Below are 13,590 nucleotides of genomic sequence, written 5' to 3'. Positions count from 1 at the left end.
TTGAGCTAAATGAGGTCCGGGATGAAGATTACATTCTCCATCCCTGTTCTCGGCCTCAACCCCGCCCCGCCTCTCAAGGCAATAACTAACTTACTTATAACCATAATATTGAAATTTTGGTAACTATCTCATCAAATAAAAAATAAATGATGAGAGTTCGAACATAGTAAATTTTATATATGACATCATGTAAATTCACGATCAATCGTAAATTTGTTTTATTTATAAAATAAATGGATTGTTGAACATAAAATTATTTATATTCTACGGTCTAATCTATGGGATATGTTTAATCAATTTTTAATTATCTCTTATTCGTTTAGATACATCGAAAATATTTTTATTTTTAAAAATATTACAATATTACCCTTTTAACTTTTTTATATATGCTTACAAATTAACGTTGAGATATAAAAATCGTTAGAATGTTCAAAAAGTCAACCTAATGTCGTTCTTTAAAACTTAATTCATTCGTGCATCTTAGTCCCTATAATGTCATTTTAAGTCATTGCTCCATAGATATCTATATATGTATAAGTGGTAAACATGGGACGAAAATATTTATGGGCCCCGCTATATATATATATATATATATTTATTTATTTATTTATTTATTAATATTCTTTTTTGTTTTTTTGTTTTCATGTTTAATCTGAAAAATACTTTGTTTCAAAAATATATTTGTTAAAACAAAAATATATTTGAACTTTTAACAGTATTTCAAAAATAATTGAACGTTAAAAATTTTTATTAATACCCTTCAACCTATTTTAATTTTTTTAAAAAAATATCTATCGTTAGTTCTATGTTTAAAAAATACTCGTAAAATATTAAAACTAACATTTACCCTCTCTACCCTTATGAATAAAAAGTTTTTTAAAAATTATTACGGTTGATATAGGGACAAAATCGTCTATTGTCACCTCATATATTATAATGTTATTTCAAAAAGTTCATAAGTATTTTTGAAACACGTAGAATTTTTTAAGAACTAAAAATAATGGTATTTTTATTAATTAAAAATAAATGTAATTTGATTTTTTTTTTCTTTTTTAAATATTATAAATTAACAGCCCGACAATTCTTCCTAATCTCCCCTGCATTTCCGGTGAGCACATCCACCCTGCTAAGCCGAACCAGAGCCCTCGTAAATTTCTTCATCCACATCTTCGGTTCCGCCGCCATTTTTCCGACAAGCTCCGCCGTTTTCGGATCATCCGCCATATTCTGGTCCGACTGCAGCAAGGTTTTTCCTTCTCTCATCCTCAGATAAAACGAATTATCCAGCCTGAAAGGCGACGACGGATCCAAATACACTAATCTATCACCTCCCTCCGCCGCTAAATTCACCGGAACCTCATCTGCCGGCGGACACATCGCCGACAGGTAAGAAGCGTACGCCGCCTGCAATTTCGGATCTCGACTTCCCGTTTCGCTGTAATTGTAAATTCTGTCTTCGAAAACACTGCATTGTACTTTTCCGATCGAGTGCGCTCCGGTCAGAGTCACCATTTCGTCTACCGTCATTCCCTTTCTTGTGAATATTGCCGCCATTTCATCCACCGTCATTGCCGGAGTTGGGAGGTTGTGGAATACATCGGTGGCGCGTGAGATCACACCGTCGCGACGGCCGGCCGGGATTTTGAAGTATGGTAAACCGGAGAAGACGGTAGCATCTCTTGTTACGTAGGCTGTTATATCGGCACAAGATACAATTTCGGGACATTCGTTCTCGAGCTTGTCCTTTATTTCGTCGATCAATTCGAAGCCTCTCATCGTTTTGCCGTTTCCCAGTGATGCCTTTTGTTAAAAATGAGAAACGGAAATGAGATCAAAAGTAAAATTATTAACGTTCACGACGTTTAAATAGGATACAAGCTACCAATTATATATAAAATTAAATTACATAATACCTTTTCTATCGGTTCGCCGGAAAGGGTTGAATCCAGTAAAATTGAAGCGTCGCATCCCTATTCGGTTTCAAATCTTGAATGTGAAACTTCAAGCCATGGAAATTAAAAGTTGAGGAATTCTAAAACTTACATTGACAAAGCAATCGTGAAAAAACAGGCGGAGGAGGCTAGCAGCGAGAGTCGGATCTTGACCAAGGGCAGCGCGGGTAAGATCGGCGGCGATTTTCTCCGCCTGCGGGCAGGTATATTGATAGAATCTAGCGCGCAAGTTCCAGCCTTTTTTCTCACCCGCCGCAGAACAAGTTCTAACGGTTAGACAACAAGCGATGAGGAAGGCGGCGCACGTTACCCGGCCGACCCGACCAACCTCCATTGATCGGAATTTTAAGAGTTCTCCAACGAAGCTGACCGCCTTTCTCTGATAGCAGTAAATGTGGTTATAAATTATAAGAAGACGAGGACTTAGAATTGGTTAGTTAGTTTTCCTCCCGAATCTTGGGAACTTATGAGGTGTTTTGTCTAAAAATATTGGTGTCGACGGTTTTGTCGTAATAATAAAAGTTAAAATGGTTGAGAAAAGGGTAAAAAGGGAAAGAAAAAAAGACCGACCTATTTAGAGTTCGATTACAAGCTCGGGTGTTGAATTGACCAAAATATTAGAGATTTGAATCATTACCCACAAATGTTGTTATTTTGACGTTAAAATGAGTGTTATGAACACAATTGAGCATATCCATCATAAACTAGTATAGTGGTCGTAACTGTAACGACCTGCTTTTTAAGGAACTCGAGCCATAGATCGTTACTCATTGACGTGGACATAAGTAAATTGTGTAAAATTAAAAACATTTAAACACATGCATACATGTCTCAAATTCAATTAAAATAATAATAAAATATTAATTTTACCGACCAAAATACAATATTAGAAGTTCAAACTATTTAAAATAGAGGGTTTAAAGAACAAGTACGAAAGGAGGTCTAGACTCAAGTGTGACGGGAATACCTATAGCCAACAACCCACATGTGTCTCCGCTTGGACCGCTACATCAAGCTCCACCTGAAAATAAAACTGAAGTAACAGGGTTGAGTACATAAAATATACTGAGCTAGCAGCTTGCTGATATTTTATACTTCGTTCTTTAAGTCTTATAAAACGAATTTTGTTCATTTACAGACTTGCGTTGTTTTAGAAGTTCGTTCCTACGAGTAAGCTCTTCATAGGTTACACTCTAGGTTAAGATATTTTCGTGGAAGTTAGTTCAATTTTTTAGTTCCTCCACCTATATCGACCTCCGGCCCTTAGAATTTTGTTAACTTTTCTAGGCCTCATGATTAGTCGTTTCTACTAGTCTCTTCCATCATCGTCATAGTTCCCACCCTAAACTGTAGGCCCTCGAGACACGACCTCAATATCAGTCTCGTGGGATTCATGCATTCTAAGATTTGGCCATCTCTCAAGGGTACTACTGCGAACCCCTATCGCTCGTGATAGGTTCACTAAGAGGAAACTAACTAACAATCCCCTGTATAACCGTTAAAATCACATACATATACAATAGAGACATAACGTAGCGACAAAACACATGGATACCTAGTCACTGTTTCAGTTTCGCTCGTATTGGAGCTCAACCCATATCTTTTTCAAAAAACGTGCATCATAACGTTCAACGTGCTCTTACATACAACAAATCAACTGAGTGAGTCAACCAATTTGAAATCGTGTAGTCGTTGGACAAACGACGTATACTCAAGCCTTTAGTCTCGTTTTGAAAAGGAAATTTTAGAAAACGAGGCAGAGAAATTTTTGAAACAGAGTTTGAAGGCAATGTTGAAAGTAATGATATAAACTAGCAAGAAATATAACACAACGACTTAGATAACATATAACTAAGAATTGACGACTAGTTACTACGAGACATTTCAAACCTATCAGATGTAGACATGATTTTGTGGAAATGAATTTTTTTAATTTTTTATAATTCAATAAATAAAATCCAATTAAAATTGTATAAATTAATAAAAAGAATTCAATAAAACTTAATTAAAAAAAAAAAAAAAAAAAAAAAAAAAAAAAAAAAAAAAAAAAAANACATCCTTGCGCTGATTATGAATTTTATTTATCAGAAAAAGGAAGGAAAGGGAAATAACTCGGCAAATTGGAACAGCTTGCCGCAGATCGTCCTCGACTCATGGTTGAGCGTCGTCGGCATCTAGAGGATTCAAGTTTCTGGCTCGACGATGTGTCGAATTGATTCATGTAGATCTACCGTTCTAGCCAGTTGATTCTTCTGGTGGAAATCGCGAGATCTCCATCAATTTCTTATGCTCACCTTGTTTGATCGTGAACAACCTAGCTAGCGGAAGGAAGAATTGTTTCTACTAGTGATTTACAGAGCGTTATCGGATTCAAATCAATGGCGGGGGCGGCCTCCGCGCTGTTCCTATTAGATATCAAAGGGCGTGTTCTCATTTGGCGCGACTATCGTGGCGATGTCTCGGCAGTTCAGGCCGAGCGCTTCTTCACCAAACTCATCGAGAAGGAGGTTTTGGATCTTTGTTTAATTTAACCAGTCCTTCATAGAATCAAAGTCTTATTTACATTTTAGGTTGAGTGATTTAGTTTTTGTTCACTAGTTAATTGATGATAAATGCGACTGAATCAGAGAGAATTGGAGGTGCTCTTTTCGGATTTGTTTCTCTAATGTCATTAGGCAGAAGATTCAAATAAGGAAATGGGGAAATACAACGATTTGAATCACTACGGGACAGTTTGTTTAAAATCTGAATTGCATTAGCTTGTCAAGAATTTTGCTATATGATTTCTTATAGTTAGTTCTTTTGATGTTAGGGTGATCCACAATCTCAAGATCCAGTAGTTTACGACAATGGCATAAGCTACATGTTTATTCAGCACAATAACGTGTACCTGATGGTTGCTGCCAGGCAGAATTGCAATGCTGCAAGTCTTCTTTCCTTTTTGCACCGACTAGTTGATGTGAGTTGTGTATATTATCGTAGCGTTCTCCAAGAAATTATTTAGGTATTTCAAACATGTTTAATTTGCATAAATGATGCACACGCTATCTTTGTTCCTGAAGTTTCATGGGTCACTAATAGTTCGGATAGGATTCCTTAAAACTCAAGGTTACTTATGATCCTTTTTTATTTCTATCAACAGCAGGAGAATTTTTTTTTGTCCAATTAGTTTATTTTTCTGGGTTGATGACTGTGGCAACTGAATTCGAACTGCGTTCCTTATAATATATATATATATATATATATATATATAAAGTTCACTTTTGGGGCTCCAGAGAAAATATGTATCATGATGAGAAAGAAAAGTAACAAATGGTTTGACATGGATCGCTATGCTACAGGTCTTCAAGCATTATTTTGAAGAGCTGGAAGAAGAATCACTTAGGGACAACTTTGTTGTGGTGGTAAGATGTGCCTATCACAGATTGAACCATTATAAATTTCTTACATTGTTTACCATAGCATATGTTGTGATTTATTTCAGGTGGTTAATGATAATATTGATACTTATATTCTTTGTAGTATGAGTTGCTTGATGAAATCATGGACTTTGGTTATCCTCAATACACTGAGGCAAAGATTCTTAGTGAGTTTATAAAGACTGATGCTTATAGAATGGAGGTTGCTCAGAGGCCACCCATGGCAGTAACAAATGCAGTTTCTTGGCGGAGCGAAGGAATAAATTACAAGAAGAATGAAGTATGTGCTATTTAAACAAATAAGCTGCATATGTTCATTTGTGATTCTTAAAGCTTTATAGGTAATGTCCTGTTCTTATTTTCCAGGTCTTTTTGGATGTGGTGGAGAGTGTTAATATACTTGTCAACAGTAATGGGCAAATAATTAGGTCAGACGTTGTTGGGGCATTGAAGATGAGAACTTACTTAAGGTCTGCTCACTGTGCTTCGAGAAATTTACATATTGACATGGACTATGCTTGTACTTTCTTCACTTGTATATTGCATGCAAAATCCTCAGAAGTACTTGTCCTGTAGTCAATAAGATTTTTGTAGTCACGGAGACATATAGTTAACTCTTTTTTTACTTTGCAAACTCTGAACTGGGAAAGAAACTGCTTAGAAAGTATTATTTATTTAGTTATAGTAAGCGTAGAAGAAGTGTTAACTTAATGTTAAAAGATCCAAACTCTCAAAAGGATGATATTATACGAACTAGTCTCTTTTTATTATTTCAATGAAAAAATTCTTTTCTCTTTCAAAAAGAAGTGTTAACCTTGAAACACATGAAGATTGTCTGTGTTGTTATCCAAGTCTTCATTTCTTTGCTTTTCAGTCTCTCCTTTCAGTGATTTGTTATAATATCCTTTTTCATTCGATTTGAATCTTAGTTAATTGATAAGCAGAATTCAAGATTTGGTTTGTTTGTTGTTAGTGGCATGCCTGAGTGTAAGCTTGGGCTCAACGACAGAGTATTATTGGAAGCACAAGGTCGAACCACAAAAGGAAAAGCTATAGATTTGGAAGACATCAAATTTCACCAGTATGTATCAACCATTTGGTGTTTTTTTTTTCTTGTACTAGTAATATATGTGTATTGTGTTCAGAGACTAATGTCATAATGTATGACTTTCAAGTGTTGCCCAAGTTTCTAACTAAATGTTCAACTTTTTGTGTTGCCTTTAGTTCTCAACTAAATGCTTATTTTTTTGTTTAGGTGCGTACGCTTGGCCCGCTTTGAAAATGACCGAACCATATCCTTCATACCGCCAGATGGAGCTTTTGATCTCATGACTTATAGACTCAGCACTCAGGTTGGGTATATCCATGTGAATTCTTTTTTCTAGTCATAGCTGGTCATTTCTACTATTTCGTCATATGATGTGTTTCATCCTTCTGTTGTCAGGTAAAACCTCTTATTTGGGTAGAAGCTCAAGTGGAAAGACATTCAAAAAGCCGTATAGAGATTATGGTAAAAGCAAGAAGCCAGTTCAAGGAGCGTAGGTATTGAATATGTCTTTGTGTTTACTTTATTTGCAAAAGAAAAGTTTTGATAAATTTTTTATCTTCTTGGTTCCTTTCTATTAACCAAAAATTTAATCTTACAGCACTGCAACAAATGTTGAAATTGAGTTGCCCGTGCCAGCGGATGCTACCAACCCAAATGTTAGGACCTCAATGGGGTCTGCTTCTTATGCACCCGAAAATGATGCATTGTGCTGGAAAATTAGATCTTTTCCAGGTGGCAAGGTATTAAAAAATTTATTTGCATCTCTGTCAATGACATCTTATGCAGGAAGCTAATATTTTCGATAAATCAGGAGTATATGTTAAGGGCAGAATTCCGCCTTCCTTCCGTTACATCTGAAGAAGCGACTCCAGAAAGAAAAGCACCAATTCGTGTAAAGTTTGAGATACCATATTTCACCGTTTCTGGAATCCAGGTATCCATATGCTTTCTCTGATTCTCGTTATTCATGTTTGCCATTCAAGAACATGATAGGTCTTGTTTCTCCCCTCTTGACTTTTCCATGCATGAAATTCCCTAAAGTTGGCATGTTTTTCTTGAAGGACATCGACATAGTCTTGTATATATTCTGTGAACATTGTAAGATTGGGTAGATTTGCATTAGTTTCGAGTTCAAATATATGAGCTACATTTTAAAGCTTTTTTCATTGCATCATGTTGGTGGAGACTGGACGATATGGATAACCGGGTTAAACATATTCTTTTTGGTGTCGAATTCGTGTACATTTTAGGAGTTATGATGTTCATCGTGTTAATGTGCAATACCGTGATTTCGTAGGTTCGTTACCTGAAGATTATCGAGAAAAGTGGGTACCAGGCTCTTCCATGGGTGAGATACATCACAATGGCTGGAGAGTATGAACTAAGGCTCATATGAAATCTACGTACTTCGATTTATACACATTTGGTTCTGCAGAGTTCATATGTGGTGGTGAATTATTGAGTTAATAATCACAGGATGAGTTGAAGATTTGTTGTTGTAGAGGATTTGGTGGGGTGGGGAGGGAATTCTGTTTTCCACTCTCTTGTTTGTGAAGCATATTGCAGCTTTTGTAAGTCCATAGTAACCTTTTCTTTTTCTTTCTTGCTACACACTTAGGTGGTCTGGTTGAATTCTGTTTTTGCTCATATTGCTTTCAACTAGCTCCATTTCCATCTTGTTCATTCCTGTTATAACCATAGTTATTTCCAAATGCACACTGTTTAACTGTTTTATTTTCTTTATAGTCTGTTCTTTAACTTATCTAAACCAAGATAGATCGATGTCTAGTTTTTAATTCAACGAGAGGTAAGAATGAAGATTTGAACCTCTAATCTTTTTAGTGAATGTTTTATTGCCTTAATGGTTGTCTGAATTTTTTCGCCTTTCAATGACTCACTTAATTATGTGCAAAGAATTTCCCTCTTTGAGATAGGATCGTAGGCAGCATGGCCGACTAGTAGGTCTTTCTAGCATTTGAAGAGGTAGAATGAGTTTTTCCTATAAATAGTCATAGTGTCACGTCGAGAAAGATCAGATCCTTGCATGTTGAAAGCAACATAGCATCACTATAGATAGGAGCATAATAGATGATTTACAACTACTTCCAAATGGTATAAAATAACACTAATCTATTCATACTGCAAAGCAACATAGCATCACTATAGATATGCTCAGCATAATAGATGATTTACAACTACTTCCAAATGGTATAAAATAACACTAATCTATTCAAAGAGTATGAATGCGTAAGAATTCCTTTAAACCGAAGGAGGATTAAGATCAACATAAATGTAAGAAAGTCACATTCTCTTTGATTTTCATTTACCGTTGTGTTTCAATGCACTTGGTTTGGCATGTTTGGTTGTTTTCGTCTACTATAAAGGGGGAAATTACCATGACAAGAAATCGGGTTTCAAAATCCATGGCCAAACGCTTTTAAGATAGCAAATTTCTTATTCTCATAGTTTATGTACCATTTTGGATAGTTTTGATCAATATCGAAAGGCTGAGAGGAAAATTACAGAAGAGTGAGCGGTAAACTAGAAAGAAGTCGAGATCTTGAGGTTCAAAAAGAAAAGAAGTCGAGACCAAGGGAGTTACAAGATTATGAAGTCGAACTCAAAAGTTTAAGCGAGTAGATTGAAACGGATATTTCTTGATGATTAATCCAAATCATTACAATTAATTTTTTAGAATTAAACCAAAATACAACTATTGGTACGCGAGGACAATTAAAATTTTTAAGATTGGGCATAATACGTGGACAAGTGAAATAATTATTAGTTATACATATATATATATATATATATATATATAAAGACGCAGATAGGAGTATAGCCCAATGGGCTTTAGATTTAGGCCCAATTAATCGGCCCAAATTAGGAGCACCACCCCCCTCGCTTTCTGGAACGTTAGGGTTTTGATTAAACTCAGGATCTGTAGTAAAACCATTTCGTCTCTGGCGGAGGGAAGTGCCGGAAAATGGTGTTACTTCTACGGCGGCTCAGTCGCACCAAGAATGTGGCAAAGAGGTCGACGAAGAAGTATCTGGAGGAACCACTGTATGTGAGGCTTTTTAAAGATGGTAGCTCAGAGAAGAGCGTTCGGCTACAGTTGAATGTTTTCCTCAAGAGTCGCAAGCGAGTTTTCAAATGGGAGGTTGGAGATACGCTCAAAAAGCTTCGCGATAGGAAGCTGTATTATCCTGCTCTCAAGGTTCGCTAAACTAATTTCTTTTAATTCTGCAGTATGGATGCGAAATTTGTGGATCAATGTTGTTGTTATGACTCTGTTCTAGTTGTCTTAGCTTGGCATGATTTCAGTTTTAGGCACTGTTTCAACTCCTCTTGTTCGATCAGTGTTAAACCACCGAAACCTAAACAGCTCGAAAATAGCTTCATAATCAATTTTGATTTCTCATCTTTTCCTCCTAGCTTGTTTTCGATGAATTTCCTTAACTGCCGTGATCTCGAATCTTGATAGATACCTCATGCCCTTTGATCTAGCTCCATTTCCATCATTCTTCTTGGTGAAAGCATATTATAGTTTACATTTTGTAAGGATTTAGTCCTGTGATTTTAAAAATCTTACAATTAAGTTCTTAGAACAAAGAAAAACATTACAAAAACATTAACGTTTTTTCTGGAGAAGTATTTTATGGTTGAATGGAGCCAAATCAGCAGATTCACCTTCAGTGGTCAAAAACATTTTGTATGTTGATCATATCATTATTTGCTCTAGGAACTTCTAGGAACTTCATTGTTACATTTCTTTACTTGTGCGCAGTGCAAAAATGACTGAATTGAAGCTTCTAATAGCATCTCTACATTTCTGATACAAACGATTATTTTCTTCCATTTGTTTCTCTGTTATTATGGCAAATGATCTTATCTTTCTTGCTTATATTGCTGGTGTAAAACGATTATTCTGAAAAGAAACTGTGATATAGCTTTCAGAAACTATGGCCAAAAGGAGCATGAACAAAACAGTAAGTGATCAAGCAATACATCTTGATTTATTAGCCAAGGCTCGAGGAATTGCTGCCGCCGAGAGCTTCTTTGTTAGTCTTCCCGAATCATCAAAGAATCATCTTTGCTATGGTTCTCTTCTCAACTGTTACTGCAAGGAATTAATGACTGAAAAAGCTGAAGCTATCTCGGAGAAAATGAAGGAACTGAACCTACCTGTGACCTCCATGCCGTACAATAGCCTTATGACACTATACTCAAAAACTGGGCACCCAGAAAAAGTTAGTGCAATCATACAGGAAATGAAGGCGGCCAAAGTAATGTTTGATACCTATACATATAATGTGTGGATGAGGGCACTTGCTGCTTTAAATGACATCTCTGGTGTGGAAAGGGTTATTGATGAGATGAAGGACGGCAGAGCTGTGGGAGATTGGACAACATACAGCAATTTAGCCTCAATTTATGTTGATGCTCACATGTTCGACAAGGCAGGCAACGCGCTGAAGGAATTGGAGAAGAGAAACGCTCGTCGAGATCTTTCTGCGTTCCAGTTCCTGATTACGTTGCATGGACAAATGGGTAACCTTCTCGAAGTCTATAGAGTTTGGCGCTCATTAAGGTTAGCCTTTCCAAAAACCGCAAATATAAGCTATCTCAACATGATCCAAACTCTGATAAAATTGAAAGACTTACCTGGCGCAGAGAAATGTTTCAAGGAATGGCAATCAGGATGCTCAACTTATGATATTAGGATTGCAAATGCTCTTATAGGAGCTTATGCCAAGGAGGGTTTGCTAGAGAAGGCTATCGAACTCAAGGTTCGAGCCCGACAAAGAGGGGCTAAACCTAATGCGAAAACTTGGGAAATTTTTATGGATTATTATCTCAAAAATGGAGAATTTAAACTGGCAGCTGATTGTGCTGCCAAAGCAGTATCCAAAGGTAGACTAGATGGGGGGAAATGGGTGCCATCGCCTGAGGTTATTAGAACATTCATGAGCCATTACGAGCAAGAAAAAGATGTTGATGGAGCAGAGAGCTTTGTTGAAACGGTAAAGAAAAGTGTAGACAGTTTAGAATCAGAGGTCTTTGAATCATTGATAAGAACATATTCTGCAGCAGGAAGGAGAAGTTGTATGATGAGTCGTAGGTTGAAGATGGAGAAAGTGGAGGTCAGTGAGGCCTGCAAGAAGCTGCTCGACGAAATATCGATTGAATGAGCGTTTGTTGAACAACAAAGTTTTATGATTTAGAGAATTCCAAGGTTTGAGGAATTGAATTTTTCAGTGGTTCTTTGATTGTAAGGACTTCCTCTTCTATTTCAATTTGAATTTTTACCATTTAGAGAATTCCAAGCTCTGTTTCTGTAATAAGATTTACAATAAATTATTATGAACAGAGAGGGCGAGATGGAGGGCTGTGTTCCCAGTTCCAATACAAACACTCAAAAAAACTTGTCTTTTCTGCGTCAAAATTTTTGGGTATTAAAATCTCTGTTTTCTTTTTCTTTATATATATACACACACATATATATATTTGTTCTTCATGTCAGCATGACATATATTTGTTCTTCATGTCAGCTGTTTCAGCAAAAAAGAAAAATATCGACTTTTTCCTCACAGGGAAGAGTGTTAAACTTCTTCCCTGTGAGGAAAAAGCTGAAAGAGAACAATATCGACTAGCTAGCTGAGTTAAATTTGGTTAAAGACTGACCTTATGGTCTTTGCTGGAAGAGTCTCTTCTTACTTTTCTTCCATATCTCTGAACCGACCTCACTCTCAACATATCCTTTTCTGTCGATGGTCTGATCGGAACTGTCCTTCCGTCCCCTCCGGACAGAATTCTTCGGACATGCTCCATAATTGGAACATTTTCGTCTCTACCTCACTGGAATGACTCTGGTCATATGGTCTCCCCGACGAATCTTGAAACAAAATTTTCATCATTAAAAAGAAAACCCATTTCGAGAACTTAGGCTCAGATTCCTTGAATTTACCAATGACTTCTTTCCTTTAAGCAATGGATGATCAAAAGAAAGCTGTCGATGAGTTTCAACACAATTGTTAAGGATATTTAGTAATAAATTAGAGTTTACCATATATATTATATTTGATATTTTATTATAAGGCAAATATCTAATATTTGCCTTGTTACCGTAGGTATCTTAGCCATTTTGGTTTAGCAACCGAGATTCTTTCTTTTCAATACTTTTGAAATCTTCTACTGTTCTTCTCCACCACCACTGCTGGCTTTGACGCCGTAGGGGCAGTCCTCATGGCTGCCACATGCAGAGCCGATTGATTACTCTTCGGCTCTGCTCTTTTGACCTCCAAATCACCCTTCGCCATACTCTGTACACCTCACATTTTCCAAACATAGCCTCTTTCATTTTCTTCCCAATTTTCCCTTCATCCTTCACAAAAACCCTAATCTTAGGATCTTCATCAGCGTTCTCTTCGGAAATATACAGAATCTCGATAAGCCCATTGACCTTATGCAGAGATCTACCTTTGGAATCTGGGTGCCGCACTGGCCTCTTCGCCAACCAAGTTGCCGCTGCCCTTCTCGCCAAAATTGGCTCCTTCGCCCAATGTGGCGACTCTTTCGGCTTCAACATTGTCTTTGTCCCTTTCTCTAGGTTTCCTCTTCTACTTCTTGGGGTTAGACATATTCTCACCAGAGCCAAGGCAGCATTGTCGCTAAGCGACAATCCCTCTTCATGGGTTAGACATATTCTCGCCGAAGCCAAGGCAGCATCGCAGCTGAGCGGCGATCCCTCTGCAATTTTCGATGGCCAAGAAAGTGTTTCTCTACGGCTCCTCTGAACCAGGTTGTTGACATCTTCACGAAAGGTGTTTCTCAACCTCTTTGAATTTTTCAGATCCAAGCTTCACGTCAGTTCAAATCCGACGCTCAGCTTGCGGTGGGGTGTTAAGGATATTTAGTAATAAATTATAGTTTACCATATATATTATATTTGATATTTTATTACAAGGCAAATATCTAATATTTGTCTTTACGTATCTTTCCATTTATTGTTATTTATTTGATTATAAATAAGATAACTTTCACCCATTTAGGTGTGGTGGATTAATCAAACATTCTTAACAATCTATAAGGTCACCATCCGGACCCTGCACTCAAATAAAAGCATCACAATCAAGCTCCAAAACAAAGGAGATTAAACAACAAAGTAATA

General features: G+C 36.8%; 3 protein-coding genes across 3 annotated transcripts; 2 read left to right on the top strand and 1 right to left on the bottom strand.

Annotated features, from left to right (window-relative positions):
- Positions 1-1,059: 1,059 nt before the first annotated feature.
- LOC111802049 (peroxidase 57-like) lies at positions 1,060-2,286 on the bottom strand. Its single transcript, XM_023686305.1, has 3 exons — positions 2,044-2,286; positions 1,914-1,970; positions 1,060-1,800 (listed from the first exon to the last, which is right to left on the bottom strand). Exons 1-3 carry the CDS (start codon positions 2,284-2,286, stop codon positions 1,060-1,062), a joined length of 1,041 nt encoding a protein of 346 aa, XP_023542073.1.
- A 1,737-nt stretch (positions 2,287-4,023) lies between these two features.
- On the top strand, positions 4,024-8,150 carry LOC111802231 (AP-1 complex subunit mu-2-like). Its single transcript, XM_023686523.1, has 11 exons — positions 4,024-4,459; positions 4,765-4,911; positions 5,294-5,356; positions 5,475-5,651; positions 5,738-5,841; positions 6,345-6,452; positions 6,627-6,723; positions 6,816-6,913; positions 7,018-7,159; positions 7,231-7,353; positions 7,717-8,150. The coding sequence occupies exons 1-11, from the start codon at positions 4,331-4,333 to the stop codon at positions 7,813-7,815; spliced, it is 1,287 nt and encodes a 428-aa protein (XP_023542291.1). The 5' UTR covers positions 4,024-4,330; the 3' UTR covers positions 7,816-8,150.
- Positions 8,151-9,343: 1,193 nt separating this feature from the next.
- On the top strand, positions 9,344-11,865 carry LOC111802200 (pentatricopeptide repeat-containing protein At1g60770). The gene is made up of 2 exons (XM_023686470.1): positions 9,344-9,636; positions 10,370-11,865. Exons 1-2 carry the CDS (start codon positions 9,403-9,405, stop codon positions 11,609-11,611), a joined length of 1,476 nt encoding a protein of 491 aa, XP_023542238.1. The 5' UTR covers positions 9,344-9,402; the 3' UTR covers positions 11,612-11,865.
- The last annotated feature ends 1,725 nt before the right edge of the window (positions 11,866-13,590 follow it).

The sequence above is a fragment of the Cucurbita pepo genome, chromosome LG09 (genome assembly GCF_002806865.2).
Source record: "Cucurbita pepo subsp. pepo cultivar mu-cu-16 chromosome LG09, ASM280686v2, whole genome shotgun sequence".
In the NCBI taxonomy this organism is placed as follows: Eukaryota; Viridiplantae; Streptophyta; class Magnoliopsida; order Cucurbitales; family Cucurbitaceae; genus Cucurbita; species Cucurbita pepo.
Note: the sequence above shows the minus strand (reverse complement) of the source record. Positions and strands in the feature narration are given on the sequence as shown.

Excerpts from the sequence above, each read along its gene's own strand:
- LOC111802231 (XM_023686523.1), top strand. The coding sequence starts at position 4,331 with ATGGCGGGGGCGGCCTCCGCGCTGTTCCTATTAGATATCAAAGGGCGT. Across the intron at positions 5,652-5,737 it reads TAAATTACAAGAAGAATGAA|GTCTTTTTGGATGTGGTGGA; the intron begins GTATGTGCTATT and ends CTTATTTTCCAG. Across the intron at positions 7,354-7,716 it reads TCACCGTTTCTGGAATCCAG|GTTCGTTACCTGAAGATTAT; the intron begins GTATCCATATGC and ends GTGATTTCGTAG.
- LOC111802049 (XM_023686305.1), bottom strand. The coding sequence starts at position 2,286 with ATGGAGGTTGGTCGGGTCGGCCGGGTAACGTGCGCCGCCTTCCTCATC. Across the intron at positions 1,971-2,043 it reads TTCACGATTGCTTTGTCAAT|GGATGCGACGCTTCAATTTT; the intron begins GTAAGTTTTAGA and ends GAAACCGAATAG. Across the intron at positions 1,801-1,913 it reads CCGGCGAACCGATAGAAAAG|GCATCACTGGGAAACGGCAA; the intron begins GTATTATGTAAT and ends TTTTAACAAAAG.
- LOC111802200 (XM_023686470.1), top strand. The coding sequence starts at position 9,403 with ATGGTGTTACTTCTACGGCGGCTCAGTCGCACCAAGAATGTGGCAAAG. Across the intron at positions 9,637-10,369 it reads TGTATTATCCTGCTCTCAAG|CTTTCAGAAACTATGGCCAA; the intron begins GTTCGCTAAACT and ends ACTGTGATATAG.